General features: G+C 40.0%; 1 protein-coding gene across 2 annotated transcripts; it reads left to right on the top strand.

Moving 5' to 3' along the window:
* The first annotated feature begins 40 nt into the window (after positions 1-40).
* rab44 (RAB44, member RAS oncogene family) lies at positions 41-17,883 on the top strand. Of its 2 annotated transcripts, none has more exons than XM_044121226.1 (10): positions 41-131; positions 537-10,809; positions 11,321-11,394; positions 13,440-13,513; positions 13,627-13,758; positions 13,835-13,916; positions 15,675-15,789; positions 16,238-16,336; positions 16,433-16,509; positions 17,156-17,883. In XM_044121226.1, exons 2-10 carry the CDS (start codon positions 580-582, stop codon positions 17,244-17,246), a joined length of 10,974 nt encoding a protein of 3,657 aa, XP_043977161.1. In that variant the 5' UTR covers positions 41-131; positions 537-579; the 3' UTR covers positions 17,247-17,883. The 2 variants fall into 2 exon arrangements, with proteins under 2 accessions (XP_043977161.1, XP_043977162.1); XM_044121227.1 differs by having other exon boundaries at positions 55-131; positions 7,457-10,809.
* Positions 17,884-23,030: the final 5,147 nt, after the last annotated feature.

Raw genomic sequence — 23,030 nt, 5'->3', positions numbered from 1 at the left:
CAGGAAGCTGTCAACCAGCTTTAGTTAGGAAACACTCCCCTGAAGAGTGAAGAGCGGCTCCTATTGAGCAGAGCAGATGAGTTGACTTTACGAGTTAGTTTATGAGTCAGCAGATGTGCTAGATTTTGGAGGTAAGAAAAGTAATTTTGTCTTTAAATGGTCACAAATTAAATGTCAATTGTTAGACTCGTTGTTCTCTTTATTGTTGTTGCAGTTTGTGTGCTCCAGGTGCTTTACATAAGCTTTTTGTTTATATTATATTGAATTTGCCAAGTTTCTGAACTTCACCTGGTATATTTTAAAGAAACGATCACTCCATAAATTTTCTCTGCTTGTATATACTTGTATAGCGTGATTTCCTTAATGCGTTGCACAACCATTTCTGCTTCTGGCACATTTTTTTTTTTTGAAAGTGAGGTCGATTCAGAGCAACAAGGAGATAAAATATTTTATTTTAAAGACTGAATGTTTGTAGCTTAAAATCAGGTACTAGAAATTTATGCCAAATCAATAACTGTATTCTCTAACACTGACAGTTTAATAGCTGAAACACAGCAGCCAGCCACACGTGAAATCAGAATGAACAGAAGAAAGTTGGCAACGAGTCGAAGAAGTAAAGGGAAGCAGCGTGTAAATGACCCAGAAACACAGCCAGATGTTGAATCTAAAGAGGGTGTTCAGGATGAGGCCAGGGGTAGTGAACATCCAGAAACACATGCGTCTGCAACAAAGCACCCTAAAGTGCAGGAAGAAGTAGCTCAAGAGAGTGAGCGTGACATGACTGCGCCACAAGCTGCCTTCTTGGTCTCCGCCACTACAGCTGAGTACTCTGAGGATAAAACTGACATGTTGTGCCCAGAAGAAGTCAAACACATTTTAGACTCCAAAGATGTCAGTATGCAACCTTTTAAAGATGAGACCAAGCTGGAAGTCATTGAGAATAGCAACACTCTTCAAAGTGAGGAAGTCAATGAAAATCTGCACGGAAGGAAAATCCGTCTTCCTGACCTAACCAGTTCAAGTGCTTCTGCATCAGATCAACAGATGATCAGCAAACAGGCAGAAAATTTTAATCTGTGTTCTGTGGCAGAACTAAACAGCAGGAAGCTAGATGACTCAGGCTTGTTCAGACAAGATGGGCGTTTTCAGGGCAACTTTTCAGAATGCGAGTCACGTGTTAATACATCTATCACGCCTCGGATTACTGCAGATAACGCCTTCAGAGAAAACATTCAAATTAATGATGGTGTTGAACAAGAAACATTTTTATTTCAAACAGAGGAGTTGCCTACAAGTAAAGATGATAAACACTGTACAACTAAAGTCAGAGATGCCAAGCTTTCACAGGAGGTTGAAGACAATCAGTATGATCAAAATAAGTTGACACAAGAGCAAGTCGAGCACAAAAAGCATAACTCCAATGAATATCTAATGTATGAGCACAGACATCACAGTGTTTACTTTGAAAACCAGATATTTGAATCTGATAGTTACCAAAGTTCATTTCCAGTGAAAAGCACTGCAGTCAAACAGGATGTTTTGACTGCAACAAAAGAAGCTTCTTTGGACCAGATGGATCAGAGTGGCAGTCTCGTGGAGGATAATATACAAACTCTTCCATCAGTCTTTAAGGCTACTACAGAGACTCAGCTTCACAACTCTCTGACCACAGATGACCATACCAAGGTGGGCTTCAGCACTGGTGCTACTAAAAGAAAATTTGGATCTAGTCGTAAAAATAAAGGAAGACATGTTAAAGACTCAGAAGAGGACATTTTAGAAAATACTCTGACCAACGAATCTCTTGAAACGCCAACTGTATTGTCTGAAATACAGAAGATAGGGAATGAAGAAGTGAGTGATGTCACTACTGCCGACACAATCTTGTCTCCTTCAAATACAGGCTCAGTCTGTTTGGTACCGCCACATGATCTTTCTTCTGAATATCCTGAGCAAGACAAATATAGTTTGATATTAACAAGTGAAAGTCTTCAAAAAGGTCAAGAGAAAATAAATTCAGAGATTTCAGCTGAAATGTTTGAAAACTCTGAAGGATCCCAGCATGAGGTGGATCAATCTGACATTCTTCACAGTGAGGACCCCATAGATTCTCTTTCAGAGCATGTTCCAACAAATCTGCAGAAAGTTGCGTTTCATCCAACTCAAATGCAAGAAATCTTGCAAATTCAACATTCATCTGAAACTATTTCAGATTATGTTACAGAACATTTTGAACACATTTCTGAAAACCTAAATGACCGACCTGAAATGTCTGAGTCTGCTGGGAAAAGCACTGATAATGTTACCACCTTACAGCAAGAGCATCAAACAGAGGAAAACCTGTTGGAATATACACATAGTGTAGAACAGAAAAATGAGAGTTATGATTTATATGATGCAAATTCTTTACAAATCAGTAACTTGGAAAAGTCAAACTCTACTCCTACTCAGGTTTATAAGTTTAAAAAAGGAGTAGAGGATGATATAAAACTTACTGCAGACCAAATGTATCACCAGGAGAAAGGACTCTTTGAAATAAAGGAGGAAAACCCTGTTTTGTTTGACTCACAGCCTCAAGAAACCTCTGGGATTGTAGATGAGCAATCCACCAAAGGCTTTTATAGCAGTGCCAACAGTGGGAAACTGGTATCTGGCCGTAAAAGTAAAAAAGATAAAGACTCAAAAGAAGAGGTTAAAGAAAAGACCAGTGATGAAGAAACCACACGGATTTTAGATACTAAGATAACAAGCCAAGAAGAACTGAGGCTAGACATTTTACCAGAGTCATCTGACAGCCCAATTCTTTCGATCTTTGCTCCTGGCCATTCCATAGCAGATCCAGAGAGTTTGATTCCAGGAAGTGTGGAAAACCTAGAAACAGATATCAATATGGATTTATCTGATAAATCATGGGGAGAGAATTTGGAGCGTCAGTCTGACACTCATAAGAGTAAATCAGGGAATCTTCAGACTAAGGAAGTCCCTGATCCAGATGTTGATATGAGAAAAGGTCAAGAACACATGGCACTACAAGAACCAGAACCTCAGCAAATAGATTACACTGTTGCTGGTCAGGTGGAGACTGTTGGAGTCTTTGTGGAAGATACCAAACATAATCCTGCTAACTCTCTACTTCAGGACAATTCTCTGAGCACAAATGAGCAAACTGACACCGGCTTCAGTGGGAGCAGAAGCAAACTGGGGTCAAGCCAGAGAGAAAAAGGAAGACAGCAGGGTGAAATACCTAAACAGGAAGTTTTAGAAAGTACAAGAGATGATGAAATACACGAGAGACCAACAATGTTAATGCAGGAAGAACTAACTGAAGACAGTGAACCCAGGACTACCACTTCAGTTTCAAATAACTCATCGTTTCCAAATTGGTTGGTTGACCAAACTAAAGTCACCAGCAATATTCATTCAGAGCTTACTGTGAAAAGTACAAAGGATTCTGCTACCAAACACAAACTTATGCTTATTGAAGACCAACAAAACACATGTTTCATAGCAGAAGGAAATGTGGAGGCTTCAGATCAGACAAGCAAAGATGGCCACCTGGATGATTCAAAGAAAACCTCGGTTGGAATAAGCGCTAACCTTGGTCAGATGGATAAAGGTGGGAGCCTTGTAGAAGGTATTGAACACAACTCTACTGACACCAATCTTCAGGACACTTCTCTTATCACAGATGAGCAAATTGACGCTGACTTTAGCTTCAAAGGGAACAAAAGAAAACTTGGATCTAGTCGTAGAAAAAAAGGAAGACAAGATGTTAAAGAATCTAAACAGGAAGTTTTAGAAAATAATGGAGGAGAAAAAGCCATTGATACATCACCAGTGTTGTTAAAAGTAAAGACATCTGAGCAGGAAGAACCAAGTAAAGCCAATGAGGAGGAAATATTTTGGTCACATAGCATCTCCACGTCACATGTTCTTTCTTCTGAGGATCAAACCTCTGAGGTAACAGAAGGGCCAGGCACACACTTGAAAGGTTCAATTATGAAATGTGAAAATCATCAAGAAGATGTAGATAAAAGAAATTTTAATGTTTTGGTTCAAGATGATAAACAATCAGAGGATTTATCATTGATTAAGGCTCACAATGAAGATATTAGAGATGCTTGTTTAGAGGATGTTATGGTGGAACATCCAGAAGAAGTTGATTCAATAACAATGCAAGACAGTCTTCAAATGGGAGATTATTCTGAAACGTCAACTAATATTAATATAACATTTGACATTATGTCTGAAAATCTGACTGAACAAAATGAAAGGTCTCAGCTTACAGTAAAAGGTAATGATGATATTACAGAAAAACAGGAAGAATGTCCCACAGAAGAAATTATCTCAGAGACTCTAGATCTGAAAAGTGGAGAAATAGAACAGGATGACACAAAACCCAAAGTTGATCAAATATTTCACAAGGAGAAGGAAGGAATGTTCTGTGAAATGGAGGAAAACAAACCTGTTTTGTCAAACTTTCAAATCGAAACAGTTTCTTTGGATCCCAAGCCTCAGGAATCGTCTGAGAGCACAGAAGACCAAATTAACACAGACTTCTCCAGTAGTGCCAGCAGACGAAAATTGGGATCCAGTCGTAAAGGTAAAGCAAGACGACAAGTCAACGAATTTAAAGTCAATGAAAAGACTAGAGTAGATGAAGTAGATGAAACTCACAGAACAACACAGATCTCATTAGATACAAAGACAATCAGCCATGAAGAAAAAAGACAAGACATTGAGCAGGATGCAACCTTACTGGTTTCTAATAACAACTCATTTTCAGTATTTGCTTTTGGTGATTCATCTGAAGTTCAAATCAGCAGTAAAATTCATTCAGAGCTCACATTGAAACATACAGCGGATTCTGGTACAGAACAGGAACTACTACCTGCTGAAGACCAACAAAACCTGTGTTCCACAACAAAAAGAAATCTAGAGGCTTTAAATCAGACAAGTAAGGATGACCACCTGTATGATTCAAAGGAAACATCAATCAGTGGCCCAATTGGAGTAAACACCACCCTTGGTTACATGGATGAAGGTGGGACCCTTGAAGAAGGTAGTGAACACAACTCTAACGTTCAGGACAGTTCTGTCAGCACAAATGAACAAACAAATGATGACTTCAGCTTCAATGGGAGCAGAAAAAAACTGGGGTCTAGTCATAGAAATAAGGGAAGACCAGGTTTTAAAGAATCCAAGCAGGAAGTTTTTGAAACTCACAGAAGCGATGAAACTCCCCAGATCCCAACTACATCAGTAGAAACAAGGGGATCTGAGCTTGAAGAGCTGAGTGAAGATATTGAACATAAAATTATCCTGTCCCTTTCACAAGACTTGTCTTCAGTATCACCACACATTATTTCTTCTGAGAATCAAATCTCTGTGTCAAAAAATGACTCTGATACAAACCTGCAGATTTTAATTCTTAAAAATGAACATTTTGGTGACAAAGGTGAAAGAAAGTTAGAGGCAGATGTTGAAATGATTGAGAAATCAATGAATGTTCTACATCAAGAGGTGGGTCAGTCTGACACTGTTCACAGAGAAGACACCAGAGATGCTGAACCAGAGGATGCTCTTAGTGAAGTGGAGAAATTTGAGTTTCACCCAACACAGATGCAAGATAGTATTCACACTGAATGTTATTCTGAAACTGTTGTTGGTAATGTTTCAGAAAATGAGGAAGTTATCCTTGAAAACCTGACTGATCAAACAGGAATGTCTGAGCTCACTGTGAAAGCAACTGATGATTCTGCGATAAAAGAGGAAGCATATTCTGTAAAGAAAAATTACCCAGAGAACTTAGATTTGAAAAATGAAGATTCTGGAGTGTTTGATAACAATAAACCACAAGTCACTGACTTAGAAAAAGCAAATTCTGTTCCAACTGAGATGAATGAGTTCGAAGGGAGAGTATCTGATGATACAAAACCCAACACTGGCTTTGTAGTTGATCTTGAAATGGGAGGACTCTGTGAAATGACAGAGAACAGCTCTGCTTGGTTAAATGCTCAAACAGATATGGTTTCTTTTGACTGCCAGTCTCATGAATTTTCTCAGAATGTTGATGAACAACTGAACAAGGGCTTTTATAATACTAGCAATAGACGAAAACTGGGTTCCAGCCGAAGAATTAAAGGAAAACACCAAGTTGAAGAGGGTAAAGAAAATACATCAGGAGATGAAACCCTGAACATATCTGAAACAAAAATGGCATGTGAGGAACTAAAGCAAGACCTTTCGTCACCTGACAGCTCAGTGCTTGCTCCTGGCAATTCATCTGATGTTCAAAGCGCAATGTTAAATAACTACTCTGAAACTGACTTGAAGAGTTTAATTCAAGAAAGCCATTCAGAAGATAAAGATGAATCAGAAACAGGTAACGTTAAGTTATCTCGTAAATCAGAAGGAGACACTTTATTGGATAAATCTGATGTACAAGAAAGTAATGATCAGACTCTTCAGAGTAAAGTTACGGGTCCAGGATGTTCAGATAATGCTGAAACACAAACTGAGGAACATGAGAATTTACCAGCAGACATAGAAGTATGTCTGCAAAAGGATTACACATCTGAAACTGTTGCACATGATATTCCCACATATCCAGAGAGTGATTTGGGAAATACGATTGACCAAGCTGAAATCATCAACCATAGCCAGTCGGACCTCACCACAAAAAGTTACACTTATTCTAATACCAAAGAGGAACTTCTACCTGCTGAAGGCCAACAAAACCTGTGTTTCACAGCACAAGGAAGTTTGGAGGCTTTAGATCAGAAAAGTAAGGATGAGCACAATTTTGATTCAAAGGAAACATCAATCAGCAACCCAGTTGGAGTCAACAGTGTCCCGAGTCAGATGGGTGAAGGTGGGATTCTTGTAGAGAGTACTATGCAAAATCCTAGAGAGACCAATCAGGATAATTCTCTCACCACAGATGAGCAAACTGATGCTGGCTTACATGGAAGCAGAAGAAAGCTGGGGTATAGCCGGAGAAAAAAGGGAAGACGACAGGGTAAAGAATCTCAAGAGGAAGTTTTGGAAAATACAAGCCGTGATAAAACTTTTGAAATGCCTATAATGTCATTAGAAACAAAGACAGTAGAGCAGGAAGAACAGAGAGAAGAAACTAAGCATGAAATTATCTTGTCTGTTTCACATGATAGCTCTACGTCTTTAATTCCTCCAGTTATTTCTTCTCATGATCAGAGCACCTCTGTGCCGACACATTATCCTGATGAAGATGTGCAGAGTTTAACTCTGAAAAATGAAAATCTTCATGAAGATGCAGATGACAAAAAATCTGACGTTTTAACTTCAGATGAGGCAAAACAAAATGTTTGTCATGGAGACCCCAGAAATGCTGTTTCAGAAAATGTTGTGCATGAAAAAGTTCATTCAGCACAAATTCAAGACAGTGTGAAAACTGATTCAGATCATTTTTTTGCAGATGATGCTACAGAGAATGTTGATATCATTTCCAGAGCTCTTACTGATAAAACTGAAGAGCCTGAGATCAACATGAACAGGATTGATGATATTGCATCAATACAGCAAGCATGCCCTTCAAAAGAAATCATCTCAGCAGCTTCAGGTCTGAAAAATGAAGAAGAAATCCAGCAGGATGCACAACCCAACACTGATCATATAGTTAATCAGAACAATGAAGGACTCTTCATGGAGGAAACCAAATTTGCTATGTCAAACTTGCAGTCAGGAAATGTTTCATCAGGTTCCCATCCTCTGGAATCCTCTGAGCGTGTAGAAGAACAGACAAAAGTGGATTTCCACAGCAGAAGAAAACTAGGATCCAGTCGTAGAAATAAGGGCAGGGGTAATGCAAAAGATATAGGTCAACCTATAACAGAGGTCGACCTCAATGCAAGTATGAATGAACTTGGTGAAAAAAGAACAGAGACAGTCACACAGGATCAGGAAACCTCAATGGGAATTGTGCTGGATGAAACAGAGGAAAATGACTCTTCTCAGACCAAAGATGCAAATATCAGCTCTTCTTTTTGCACGACTGTAGGCATGCAGCCATCACCCATTGTTGATCAAGAGGATAGTGACACATCATTTTGCACGCAGATTATAGATAGGGAACTACCCAAACACTACAGCAGAGATTATGGTAAATACAGAGAGCTGCAGGATGGAAATTTACAGAAAAGCACATCATTGCCTGAACCACATGCAGGTCCTCCCCCAGCCGAATTGCGTGCAGAAAAAAACAGCAGTTGTGAACATACAGATCCTGAAAGTGGGGATGAGGATGCTTCCAAGAAAGCTTTTGAACAGGAGACCGAGCCTGAACAGAACCAAAAGATGCTTGAAGCAGCTGAAAAAGAGAGAGATGATATTGCAGAATATCCTGAGGCATTTTCCACAAATTTGTTCAGTGGAAATGAAAAGAATGCAATGAATGAGATAACTGAAATATTGCAGCCAGATAAAAATGTACAAAGTGAACAGTTTAGTGAACCACCAGAAAGAACCACAGAAAAAGGGAGCAACATGCAAAATGCTAAAGTTAAGTACAGCATTGAGCAAAGTGCTGTTTCATCACCACAAGAAATGTTTCATACTGATGGGGAAGAGCATCAGCACATCATTTTATCTAAGACTGCAGAAACTCATTATTTACTTGATTTTCAAAGTAAAGAACAGAAAGAGCAGATTAAAACAAAACAAATGCATGAAATGCATCAGATCTCATTTCCAAATCACAAGTCTCTCAGAGAAACAGTGCAGTCAGATAAACATGTTACTTTGGACTCTCATCCTCAGGACAATCATCAAGACCTCAAAGATGACGCTCACCCAGGCTTCAAAGCATCAGGAAACAGGAGAAAACTAGGGTCAAGTCGGAGAACTAAAGGAAGTAAACACGGCCAGGTTAATGACCAAAACCAAGAAAACACAGGAGATAATGAAACAAAAATATTAGCTGGAAGACAGGAAGAATTAGAAAACGTAATACTCCCTAAAAACTTAGCAACAATTAGCTCATCTGTGACTGAAAAGCTGCTGGAGGAAAACCCAGTTTCTTCACATGATGTTTTGGAGGAGAGCACAATTGAAAAATCAGATTTTAATTCAAACTCAAACCAAGAAAATTCAATAAAATCCAATGTAGAAACAAAAGAAAAAGATGCAAAACGTATTGATGAGGCTAAGGATTCGACTCAACTTACAGGACATGACACAAACAAAACGGGTTTGATGCAATCAGGCCAAGACTCCATGTTGAGCAGTGACTCAGGCATGCACAGTATCTTACTTCATGATGGCGTTATCAGTCTAAAGTCAGAAAGTGTTTATGTCATTGATCAAGAAGAAGCCTTACAGAGACAAAAGAGAGAAGCTTTATCTTGTGAAAAAGACCAATTGGGAGCCGAAGTCCATTTGAAAGAGACAAACAAAGAGATCGAAACAGCTGGATTTATAACAACAGAAGTCTGCAGTTCACAGGCGGAAAGCTCAACGGATTTGCAAAATCCTGAAAAGGGTGAAGTGGAAGGGACATATATGTATGCCAGAAAGCAGAAAAATACTTCAAACGAGTTCGTTTCTGCTTTGCAGGAGCCAGCTATGGATGCATCATACAAAGGGGAAATTTCTACAACAATAAATCCACTGGAGAGTAAAGGAGAAAAACCTCAAGAAACATCCAAACAGAAGAAGAGAAAGATTGGATCTTCTCGCAGGACTCCATTGAACAGAAAACGAGATGATGAGAAACATGAGAGAGATGAGGCAGAAGAAAGCGACTCTAGCGCAAGAGCTGAGACGACGAATCTGAGCGAGATGGAGGTTGTGGGGAAAGTACTGGTAAATGAAGAAGCGCTACAAGATAAAGATGTGCAACCACAACAAGAAGCTTCATTGCAACAAGAAACTCCAAAAACGGAAACTGGTGATGGGCTACAAAGCAGTAACATGAGCCAGGCTTTCCCTCCTGAGCAATCTGCCACCAGAGATCTTATTTTAGAAACACCAAAACCAGATGATTTTACCAACAGTCAGGCCCAAACACGCTCTGAGGATACAGAAAGAAACAGTAGCTCATTAAATCAACCAGTGTCTTCAAACACTGGCACCCCAGGAGGGAGCTTAGAGTGTACACAAGGGGATGAGCGCAGTCCTGAGAGCATAGAGGTAAGCCAACTCCTAGATGTTCAAGAGCAAATGCCAAGTAACACGATTGAAAGCATTCACAGTCAAAATCCTGAAATGAGGAATGGAAGTCCGGATTTAACTCCAACCAACAGGAGAAGAAAAATGGGCTCTACTCGTAAAAATCTAGGAACACGTACCAAACAGGAAATCCCAGAGCCAGAAAAAGAATCCACAGATACTGTATTGTCTTCTGGAGATGTAACTGTGCCAAGTGTCTCAGGAAAGGAAGAAACAGAACTACAGCTTCACACAGACGACAACACTTACCTAGAAAAACAGAAAGAAACTGCGGAAATCAGCCAATTTGGTGAGTCTTTATTAAGAGCTCTGGCTGAGGAGGAGAAGGTTGAAGAATCTTCAGTCTCACAGACCCAAACAGCAGAAACAAGACGACAGTGGAATCCAAGTGGACTTTCATCCAGCCCTTCCAATGATGGCACATCAGAATCAGCCTTTGGAGGGAGGAAGAAAAAATTTGGATCAAATCGAAAGTCTGGGTTACAACAAAGAAAACCCGACCAAAATGCACAAAATGAAGATGAAGCTGGAGGACCGATACAGGGAAGTGCTCTCAAGGCAGCTGAAAGAGAAGAATCATCGGGGCTGGGAATCATATCAGAGGTAAGATCCAAAACTTGCACTTTTTACTGTATTCATACATTTTTTTATGGTGTATGATAAGGACACATATTTTAAAGCATATATTTCAATGTAAATATGACATATGATCATGTTCAACTGAGATAATTTAAGAACAAGCATTTGTCAACAAGTCAGTGTTTTTTCCCCTCATAGAAGATCAAGTGCTGCTTCCTATTTGTATAAAACATCTTGTACTTGATTGCATTTTTGTTCTAAGAAAACAGTGATGCAACTAACTAAAATGAGGAACATGTGGTCATCACTACGTTTTACATTGTGAAAAGGAGAACATGCATTTGTATCTGGCTTTATCAGAAACTTGACACATGCAGGCTTTAAGACCAGGTAATTTTGATGTTGAAGAACACTAAGTTAAGTACATTCACATGATATACATGTTAAAGAAATAGATATAAAACCAAAAGATCCAGTAATATAGAATAAGTTAAGTATCTTATGTATATCTCTTTTTTTAATTTTATTTCTGCAGGTTGATGAAAATGGGCAGAAACCATCTTCCAGCACCGATATTTTAGAAGCTACAGGGTCTTCAAAATCTATGAGGTAATTCTGGGACTCACATAAGCACAGATAATAAACTCAGTTATCTCAGACATACGTGACTAGCTCGCTGTTGCAATGAACTGTTGTTGGGTCTGCTTTGTAACACAAACCATAACTCAATATCGTTCAATTGCAGAGTCACCAGTTTCACAGGGAAAACTCAATATGCATTGTTTATTTAATGAAAAGTTAATGCATTCATTTGTTGCATTTGCAACATTGAATAAGTCCAGAAAGGTTGATCTGTGTGAAGCTGCATAAAAGTATCACTTCTAGATTTTGGTCTTTATTTAGTCCATGTGAGCAGAGACTGCACCGCCCTCTCTCTGCCTCATTTGCTCTTCAAATTCAGTCGTCTGTCACCTTTCTGATCGCTCAGAAACCCCAGGTCATCTGTGAAATAGACAAAGTAAGAAATAACAAGTATGCAGTGTAGTGAGGCACTTAAATTGTTTAATTATTATTATTATTATTTTTTATTTTACATTTTCTGGCTGTCTTGCTTTTTTGAATTTCCTAAATGCCAAATCAATAAAAGACATTTAGGAATAAAACAAGGCTTAATAGGGATGCTTTTTTTTTATCACTTATACATTTCTTTGGTATTTTGTATTTCCTTTTAAACCGTGTGACTTTTGTAAAAGTTTTTGGATAACTTTCCACAAGCCTCTCATAACAGTTTGTTGGTATTTCGTCTCATTCATTCTGATTGAACTGGATTTCTTTCTTTCTTTTTCCTCCAATTGTGATGATGGTCATTACAGCCAAATCCTTCAAACTTAGCTTCATCAGTATCTATTAGAAAACTAGCTTCTTCCACCCAGTGTGACCTTTCAAACAACATTGTTACAGGACTCATTTTACTACAGAGAAATGAGTCCTGTAGCTGATTCAGCTGATTCTTCGCCAGGACATTTGCTTTTGTTTTGGGATTGATATGAACAGTTCACACCAAAAGCACATCCATCTCTGAACCAAATCTTCATGATTCTCTTCCTAATATCATGACGAATATTTTCCTATTTTCCAAAGGCAGCACACAGTTAAGCAGTGTGTTTGAGAATACATTGTTTGGAAAACGGTGCCTCTGTTAGCCTTGTATGTTGTGACTTAACCTGAAGCCTCAGTACAAATTGTTAAATGCAGCGCCTATAAACGTCTAAATTTTAAACGAAGTAGTAAAAATATGTTTCATTTTCTCATGATTTTCACACTAAGCAAATATAAATACCTTATAGTATTCTTAACTTGTGTAACCTTAAAACAAGGAAAGCTTAGCCTAATTTAATTTGATTTAATTTAGTTTGTGTCATTTTTACATATCTGGTTTCAACTGCAAATAGCATCTAATGGTTGTTATGGAAACCCAAGTCTCCATAATTTGCTGCAGTTCTGTAACAGTGACCAGTGGAGATAATTTTATATGCAGCCTACAACTCTGCACTGTAGCAAAACTGTAGGTCTGGTTGTTTTAAAATTTTAATCATTGCATCAGTTAAATTTGTTTAATGTTTTTTTGTCTTTTTTGTTAATGTTTGAACATAGCAACATAAATGTGTGTTAATTTATGTAGTATTTCCCATGTTTCTCCACTCTTGTTTTAAAAGTCGATATGTATTTTTTGTAAAGATGAGAAAAAATGGTCAGTTGTCCAATTGTGATATTTGTAAAGGAATTTACACACTCCATTACATTTTCAAATGTCTTATTTTCCACTCTTTCCATAAAAGGCAACTTTTATTCCTTCTAAAGCAGCGGCTCATCAAATTAACCAATAAAATAAATTAAGTTGGAAGGCATAGCAACCAACTTTTTTCAGAAAAGGATAATGATAAGAGTTTATTTCTGGATTCTCATTTGATAATAGAAAGGTTCGGTGTGCTCCTTGGATGCTACTTTACTTCTGTGTAAAAACAAGAAATAGTAAATAGTTGAGAATCTTACAAATTCATACTGACAGCAAACACTTTGCATATTTTACAGTTAAACTGAATTAACAAAGAATGTGTTTGTCAAACTTTAATTACAAGGTTTTTATTCCATAGGGACAAGACACCAGAGAAACTTGTCCATCGTAATATCCGCTTGGATCAAGAGAGTGGGAATCAGCTTTCTTTTGGTAAACATACCCACAATTCTTGCACACAATGAAGGCGTTGTTCATCTGAAAGAAGAACAAGAAGCAGAAGTTTGCATTCTGACCGAAAGGGATTCTCCTTCTCATTGTATCAGGTACTACTAGTGGCGCAGATAAATCAGTGGGCTACAACGTGGTGATGATTGGAGAGAGCTGCGTTGGAAAGACTTCTTTCATGAAAAGAGCTCAGAGTGGGAAGTTTTCTTTAGACATTCCTGCCTCTGTTGGTAAGATCCTCATACCTCAGATCATTGCAATTATGTGTCAATATAGCAAATTATATCACCTTGAAATATTTTGCAGGCCTTGATTCCTGCAAGTGGACTGTGGTAGTAGATGGAAAACCTGTGGTTCTACAGTTATGGGATACAGCAGGTCAAGAAAGGTAAGTTTCTCATTAATTATTGTTTCAAGTGAAAACATTACAGGTGAGGTTCTTATGAAAGCAAGATTATATGATGCCAAGAAAAGTTGGCTGATTTGTTTATGGGAAAAACACCTGTTAATAGTGCTGTAAACTATCATTTTATTGCAGTGAAAGGACTTTTTCTTGTTTGCAAGTGATGTGGTTTTGTTTGCATCTTTAGCTGATGAACTTTGGTTTGACCTGGAATGTTAGCAGCTGAGTGACAAAAGGACAGAATGACAGGCAGTCCTCTTAATTGTGGTTCTGAACTAGAAAGAAATTGACTGACCCATCCATGTCAGGTCAGTTTCTTTCTCAAGCATAGGAGTTCAAGTATCCTGCTTTTTCATGATGATCGTGAAGCATAGAAAGGGTTGACAGAGTAGTTCTTTGTGTGCCCAAAACAAGTTGAGCTGAAAATTTATTTTGGAAAACTCAGACTAGATTTCAGCTCTCACCTATGATTATGAAATGTGGGAAATGGCCAAAAGCACAAGATCCTGGTTACAAGCAGCAGAAACTTGTTGAATGGGCCCAGCTTTGAAGGTAGGGTCTGGCATCCGTAGGGAGTTTTTGTGTTTTACAAAACAAATCAATCATCCATGTAGCAGACGTTTGATGTTTACAATGAATAGACCGAGTACCTGGTCATATGTAGGCAGAAACATTGTAGGGTACAATAAATCATATATAAGAGATACTTTGTGGTGTGTTTTGTTCTAATTGTCAAGCTGACCGCTTGTATGTTTTAGGAAGTGGCTGTGGTATTTCTGGGTAAACATAGCTTCTGGCTCTCTGTTGGTCGAGTACAGTTTGTCTTATTGCCCCCGTTTGAAAGCAGCACGTTGTGTTCCAGACATTCAGGCAAATAACAGTCTGTAAGGGCAGAGACAGTCACACTCACAGCCTTCCTGAACTAGTACAAAACATTGTGCTCAGAAGTGTTTGGGATTTCTCCTTCAGGTCAAATTTTTTTTTTTTCAGAACTGGTCCAACAGATCTTTCTTGGATCACTCCCAGTTCATTTTGTGCCACTTCAGTAACTTGACTTCAAACATTCTGACTGATCTGTTTTTAGTGGAAACAGTTTTGGATCCATGTTTACTTTGAAATGGTTCAAACACAAAGCAGAATATTTTTCCCCACTATATGTGAAATTGATGCTGGAACAATAAGAAATAAACACTAATATATTTCTGATGTGGCTAATAACATGGAATTCACACCAGATGGCAGAAAGAATGAAAGTAATCTACACATTAAAAAATGAAGCCATATTTGACTATAAATTATTTGAAATAAAGTGGAATGTGACAGGGAATTTGTATCAAACCCAGTTACTGGTGCTTTTCAGACATCAGTCGCATGCAGATTCAATTTTGACCAAATTAATTGTCTTTGAATCTTGAAGGTTGTGGAGACTTCTACTCTTCATTTTGCTCTTCAGTTTTCTTCAGCAATCAAACATTGATTTCTAAATACTGATCCATTTCAGTTAGTTTTTTTGACTTCCTTTATCGTTTTGCAGTTTTCAAAACTTGTTCCTTTTGCCATTCATCTTTATTGTATATCACTTATGAGCTAATGTCTTACAATTCTATGGTATGTGTGGATTATTTGGGTTGTTATTAATTTCTTGTCCATAGGCCCATTAGAAATGGTTTCTGCTCGTCCATTGTTTCATTGTCAAATTTAAAGAAGAAATATCACTCATGACATTTTTACCTATCTCTAAAGGTTTCACAGCATCACCAGACAAGTGTTCCACAAAGCCCAAGCTTTTCTCTTGATGTATGACATCACTTCCTCTCAAAGTTTTTCAGCAGTCAGCTACTGGGCTAACTCCATTCAGGTAACCAACATCCACTTCTGCTATTTCCTGCTTCACCGTTACTGAAACTGCAAGTCTAGGTGGTCAGCGTGCCATCTGTGTTTAAATTTTAGTTTTGCTTGTAAGAGGAAAAAAAAAACAAAACACTTTCAACATTAGTCTGAAATGACTTCTTCCATAAACAAAATATTTTCTTTAATCAGAATATATATATTTTTTTTATTCTTGGTGAATACAGAGTTGTAAAGCATATTTGTACTCATGTTGAAAGCAGTGGATTTTGTTCTGGATATATTTGTTTGTTAGTAACTTAAATAAACCTGCAGCACCAGGGTACAGTTAATCTAGGATTTAAACTTTATTAAAGCCAAATGTCTTAGGTATTTGGCCCTTCCCTTGAGATGGACCTATCTGAAAAAACATGAAAACTGCAGCTTAAATGCTAATCAAAATAATCCATGCGTTCCAGGAAGCTGCTGCCGAAGACGTGACTGTTTTGCTCCTGGGAAACAAAAGCGAACACGCAAAGCGACAAGTTAAAACGGAGCAGGGGGACATCCTTGCTAAGGTACCATTTCTAAAATCTCTTTCTGCAAAAGTTGAATTCCGACCAGTAACTTTACTGGGTTTGTTTATATATGAGTTTTTCTTCCTCGCTCAACAGGAATATAATTTTGAATTCATGGAGTGCAGCGCTGCCACGGGTGAAAATGTGATAGAGGCTTTGGAGGCAGTGGCCAGGTAATATGGGTGTGTGTGTGTGCGTGCGCGTGTGTGTGTTTTTAAATCCAACATGAATAAGCAGCTTCATATAAAAGTGTTCATATTCTTGAACTTGTTCCAACCACAAACTTCAACATATTTTTTTGTCGACATTATGTGATAGATCGACAAAAGGTAGAACATTACTCTGTAGTGGGACAAAAATGATGCCAATTTTTAAACAAAACTTGTAAAAAGTAGGAAAACATGAGTGGTAGAGGTTTACCTTCCAGCAGTGCAAAGCTACTAAATAAACACATGAGAAACACTATGTGTTTCTCTTCCTTTACTTAACTTCTGCCTCTTAGTCTGTTATTTAAAAAAATATATATATTGGCCAAGTAAAAGTTCAGTTGAAAGGTTCTGGCAAAACATGAAACTGAATTCTCACAAGTGCTCTCTTGTTGAATACAAAAACACACTTTTAACATTTTTATTAAACTTCATATCTGTATTGCTCCACTTCACAAGGAATGCCAATTTGTCAAGTAGCACACAATGCCACGTTACAATGTGGTGGCAAAGCGAAAACTTTGAAAGGGCTCAAATAGTTATGCAACACACTGCAGAAAGCCAGTGAGTGCTGTGACATTTACTGGTTGTGCTTTTGCCCTGTTGTTGGCAGGATGCTGAGTCAGAGAGCTGACCTGCTGAGAGAGGAAGTCACGGCTTTACACAAAGAGTCGGCGCAGAGGAAGAGCTCAAAATGTTGCTGAACAGATGCGTTTATTTCACAAACAAACCAAGAGGTGATATCCTGCAAATAGTGGAGATAATTTCTCAGTAGACTGTACCTAATAAGATGTATATAAAGATACTAGAACTTAATTTCTCTTTCTTATAATTGCTTGTATTACGTATAATGGGGATTTTATTGTGAAACAAAACCAAAAAAAGTAAGTAATGGGCTTGCAAATGTGTTGTTTATATGTTTCATAACTCAGTTGTATGGAGTAAAAGGGAATTTAAAAAGCTTTTTAACTATGCATCGAGGGTCTCTGGGTTCATTTTTTTATGTCTTGTGGAGCAAAAAGAGCCAGTTTTTCTTGTATTTGTTCTCATAAACTCTGTTCTGAATTGTGTCTTAAATAATATTTTTGGCACACATCCTCCTTGCAGTGGTCCCAGCTGCCAGGTTGCTCAGATAATCAATTTATTTCATTCCCGCTATGATTAAAAGCAGTGGTTGTGAAAATACTTTTCAGTCCAAATGTAGCTTTTCTTTTTTTATTACACTGATGTGCATTTCCAATATAACCCATGCCGATGAGAAACCCAGAGACGCAATCAATCACACAATAAAACTGTTCTAATCTCATGTTCTATTTTCAATAAACTCCCACTTCAACAATTTGTCTGCTTTGCCGACCTAATTTGTGTCCTCAAGTGAGTTGTGTTCTTCCAGACTGACAAAGAAGGCTGTGTTCCCAGGGGGACAACAAGTCCTTCAACGGCATGAGCAACATGACAACAATGGCGCCACGGCAATAACCTCATAACTTCCTGCAGGACGTTCAGCTGGGAACATAAATGCAGAGATGAACTCCTCCAGCATAAACAGAGGTCACGGATAATTGCAGCAGATCTTATTTTAATGACTGGCACTAACTTTAGATGGTACATTTGCTCGCCAGCTGAAGTCCATACTGTCTCAGCTATGCGCAGTTTTCTGAAAAACGCTGAATTGGGAAAAAAAATGCTGTTCAGTTTTGGAGCAAAATGAAACAAATGAATTTATCAGTGAGGTTGTGTTCAGCAGTTTTCAGCAGTTTCTCCTTTACTCATTTAGGGTTTCAGCACGTATTGTCAGGGTTACCAGTCCTCCTGGATGTTATTGTAACCCTTTAAGTGTGGGATGAGACCTCGCTGTTCCTTAGACTCTGCGTTGTGTTTTTCTTTAATTGTTGTTGTCGGAAGGAAACTTGAGGCAGGAATCGGACACACACGGGTTGCGATCGTGGTTCAGATCGTTTATTCGGCCACCCGACAGCGCAGCGGCTTCGCCTTCAGAATTCACAGCAAATACTGCAGAATTCACAGCAAATACTGCCGTGTCAACATAAAAAGAAGAAAAAGACAAAACGATACAAAACTAACTATTTGGACATTAAAAGTAACATTTGGCTACATTGAGGAGCTGGCGGTCAGTATTGCTTACCTTCAGAATTCACAGCAAATACTGACCGTTGTACTGCCAGCGCACCGTAACGGACGCCAAGTACGGCGTTCTTTAACGGACACACTTCACCAATTTCCATAACTCAAAGAACAAATCTAACATTTTGGTGACATCCACTGATATATTTAAGCTACTGCCCTACATTCACCCGTTGTTTCTTTGATGGCGCCCCAGTCATCAGGCTAGACACAAAACAACAATGAACATACAAATAAATGAATAAAAAAAAATAATAAAAAAAATAAAACTCTGTGATGTGTCAGTGAAATGGCTAGCATGTACTCCATTAAGTGGAATTTTCTAAGTGTTTTACTGCTTTTCTGGCTTTAGCTTTCTCCCACAGCTTCCGTCCTCTTATTATCTTTTGTTCAGGGTCTTCAGTTCCCACTACTTGTGACTCACAGGAAAATCTCTTTGGGGGTTGTCGATTCCTCTGCATGTTCCTTCTAAGAGCACTGGGTCCAGGGGCTGCAGTGATACTCCCATCTGTTACATGTTCCGTCCACCCTTTAAATTTTCTGTCTGGTATATTCACTCCATCCATTTCAGGCTGCTCAACCTGTTTATTTGTTGTCTCGCCTTCGACTTCCTCCACAATTTCCTCCAACTTATCGGGCTCTGAGTGCCCCATCCCCTGCATTCCAGAGGCTTGTCTTGTCATAGCCTCTGCGTTCTCCATTATCTCTTCTGCTGTGCCCGCCTCTGCCTGCTCTACTGGGAGGAACATACATTGTGTAAGAAGGTTCTGGTGGACCACCCTCTCAGTATTGCTGTTTTCTGGTCGCACCACATACACAGGTATGTTGGGTTGCTTTTTCATCACAATGTAAGGTTGAGACTCCCACTTGTCCCCTAGTTTTTGCCTTCCCTCTACATGGCAGACTTTGACTAAGACTCTGTCCCCTTGGTTGAAAATCTGACCCTTTGCCTTCTGGTCATAATACTTTTTCTGTTGACTTTTGGCCTGATGAGAAGTCTGGTTTGCTTGGGCGTATGCCCGTGACAGACAGTCATGGAGTCTCTGAACATATGCACTGTATTCTCCTGGTTCATTAGCAGTCTGGAGCCCAAAGATGAGGTCAACTGGGAGTCTAGGATGTCTGCCGAACATCAGAAAATATGGTGTATACCCAGTGGAGTCATGGAGTGAACAATTATATGTGTGTCATTGCATCTAAGTACTCGTGCCACCGAGGTTTTAGATGTGGCTCTAATGTCCCGAGCATATTCATGAGTGTCCGGTTGAACCGCTCAGTGATGCCATTGCCTTGTGGGTGGTAGGGGGTTGTGTGGGTTTTAGTGATGCCCATACATTTGCACAGCTCCTTCACTACAGCACTTTCAAAGTTGCGCCCCTGGTCAGTGTGCAACTTAGCAGGAAGTCCAAAACGGCAGAAAAAGTTTCTCCACAGCACCCTGGCCACTGTGTTGGCCTTTTGATCTTTAGTGGGATATGCCTGTGCGTAGCGTGAGAAATGATCCGTGACCACAAGGACATTCTCCATTCCACCCTTTGACTTTTCTAAAGTCAAAAAGTCAATGCATACTAGTTCCATGGGGGCATTACTGTGAATACTGACCAATGGAGCTTTGACTCCTGATGTTGGCGTTTTCCTGAGGCAGCATCTCTCACACTGCTCACACCAGGTCTTTATCTCTTGGAACATCTGAGGCCAATGAAATCTCTCTTTTAACATCTGAACTGTTCTCTCAAAACCCAAGTGTCCAGAGTCATTGTGAAGAGCCTTCATAGCTTCCTCGCGCAGCTTCTCTGGTAGCACTAGCTGTTCCACCACTCCTCTTTGACGATCACGGCTGCGACGGTACATGATACCGTCTCTGATCACTAGCCTCTTCCACTCTTTTAGGAGAAGACAGATCTGTCGGCCACTACTGACCCTCTCACTCCGACTGGGTTTCACATTCCGACTTTTGTAGTGCCAGACAGGGCCAATAACAGGATCCTCCTTCTGTCCTGCGCGGATCTCTTGCTTTGTCATGGCGGGAAGTGACTCCATACCCATGTCTCTGTATGGCTCATTAGACCCTGGTGATTCTGAGTCCAAGTTGGCTGAGGTCGTTGTGTTCTGCTTTGAGGAGTTGTCTGGATCTTGTATGGACTGACTTGCATCCTGTTCAGGCTTTTTGCTGCACACCCGCAGAGGGCATGAGTGCAGAGTCTCTGTGACCTCTTGGTTGGACATACGGGAGAGGGCATCAGCATTCACATTGCTTTGTCCTCTCCGGTACTGGATATCAAAGTCAAAAGCAGCCAAACGGGAGACCCACCGGTGCCCCGTGGCATCTAACTTTGCAGAGCTCATGATGTACTTGAGGGGGTTATTGTCTGTCTGGACAGAGAACTTGCGCCCATAGAGGTGGTCATAGAATTTGTCTGTTACCGCCCACTTCAAGGCCAGGAACTCTAGCTTGTGGGCGGGATACCTTGCCTCTGCTGGACTCAACCCTCGGCTCGCGAAGGCTATGACTCTCTCTATACCATCTTGAACCTGGACCAGGACAGCACCTAGTCCTTCCCCTGATGCATCTGTCTGAAGCACAAACGGTAGGTTGTAGTTCGGGTATCCCAACACTGGCGCAGTTGTAAGTCTGTGCTTTAGGGCCAGGAATGCCTCCTCACATTCCTCTGTCCATAAGAATGGTGGGTCAGAAGCCAGACCTTTTTTTCCCCACTTTTTCTTCATTCTTGGGTCACCACTAGTGAGCCGGTATAAGGGAGCTGCCAGGACAGAGTAACCACTGACATAGCGCCTGTAGTAGCCAGCAAACCCTAGAAATTGCAGAACCTCTCTGCGGTTTGTTGGCCTGGTCCAGTCTTTGACTCTATGAATCTTCTCTGGGTCAGTCCGGATTCCCTCAGCAGATACCAGGTGGCCTAGGTACTGCACTTCTTTTCTCATCAACTGGCATTTAGAGGGTTTCAGTTTTAGACCGTGTTCCCGGAGCCGATCGAACACCAACTGCAGTCTGTTTAGATGCTCATCAAAGGTTTTAGAAAAGATGATAAGGTCATCCAGATATATTAGAAGATGGGTGAAGTTCAGGTCTCCAAAACAGCAAGTCATGAGCCTCTGGAAGGTTGATGGAGCATTCTGTAACCCAAAAGGCATCCGGTTGGCCTCAAACAGACCCATTGGTGTACTGAATGCTGTTTTGTGCTTGTCCTGCTCCGCCACCTCCACCTGCCAATAGCCTGAAGTGAGGTCAAGCGTGGAGGAAAACTTGGCCTGCCCCAATGCTTCCAGAGCCTCTTCTATTCTTGGCAGAAATGCATCTCTTGTGCTGCAGGAGTTTAGTTTACGGTAATCGATACACAACCGTAGTGAGCCATCTTTTTTTGTCACCACCACTACAGGTGAAGCATATGGACTCTTACTGGGCCTTATTACCCCTGCCACCTCCATCTCAATCAACATCTTTCTGACATCTTGCCACTGTGATGGGGGAATCTTGCGATAGGGGAGCCTGAATGGTTTGGAGTCCACTAGTGGAATTTCATGTTGCACTGTCTTTGTGTGACCATAATCTAGAGGATGTTGGGAGAATACATCAGCATTCCTCTCTACCAGCTTTTTAAGAGTGGCGCGCTGGTTCTCATCCTCGACTGCCGCTTTACTCAGGTCAACACAACAACTCGATATTACTTGGGTCAGATTCAGACATGTGTCTTTGGACCTGCTTCCACAGCTTTGGCCCTGCTTTTTGTCTGAGAAATCCACAACACCATCCACTAGGGAAACATTGGCTAGTTGTGTGTGTGGCTTAATGGTGACTGGATATTGAGACAGGTTCATCACTCTGACAGGGGTGCGTCCTCGTTTCACATTAGTAAGGATCTTGGCAACCAGAAGGTCTTGAGGAAGCTTCAAGGAATGATGGCCCTCAATCAGTGCTGTATAAGTCCTTCTCTGTGGGCGGCTGTCACCTTGCACATTAAGTCCATTTCTTTTCCCCAGGGATGTGTATTTTGTGACCTGTATACACAGCCGGACCCACTCTGTCCTCCACATTATAATGTCCTGTGTCACCAACCTCCAAGAGGGAGGTGTACCATTCTGGATGGCTCTCTCTGACATGCTGGAGAAATTGTTGGCCATAAGTTGCTTGCAGATGAGTTCTGGAAGCACGGAGGACATTAGTTCCTATCAGCAGAGGGACAGACAGGCGATATTCTGAGTCCTCAACTACAAAAGCTGGCACATTTTTAAACTCTTTTCCAACACTTTCAAGTTAATGCGTAGAACACCATGGTGGGTTACACTCTGACCAGCTGCACCTTCTATAGGTATCTGAGAGGGCT

This window comes from Gambusia affinis, linkage group LG07 (genome assembly GCF_019740435.1).
Source record: "Gambusia affinis linkage group LG07, SWU_Gaff_1.0, whole genome shotgun sequence".
Lineage (NCBI taxonomy): Eukaryota > Metazoa > Chordata > Actinopteri > Cyprinodontiformes > Poeciliidae > Gambusia > Gambusia affinis.
The sequence above is the reverse complement of the archived record's forward strand: the minus strand, read 5'-3'. Positions and strand labels throughout refer to the sequence as shown.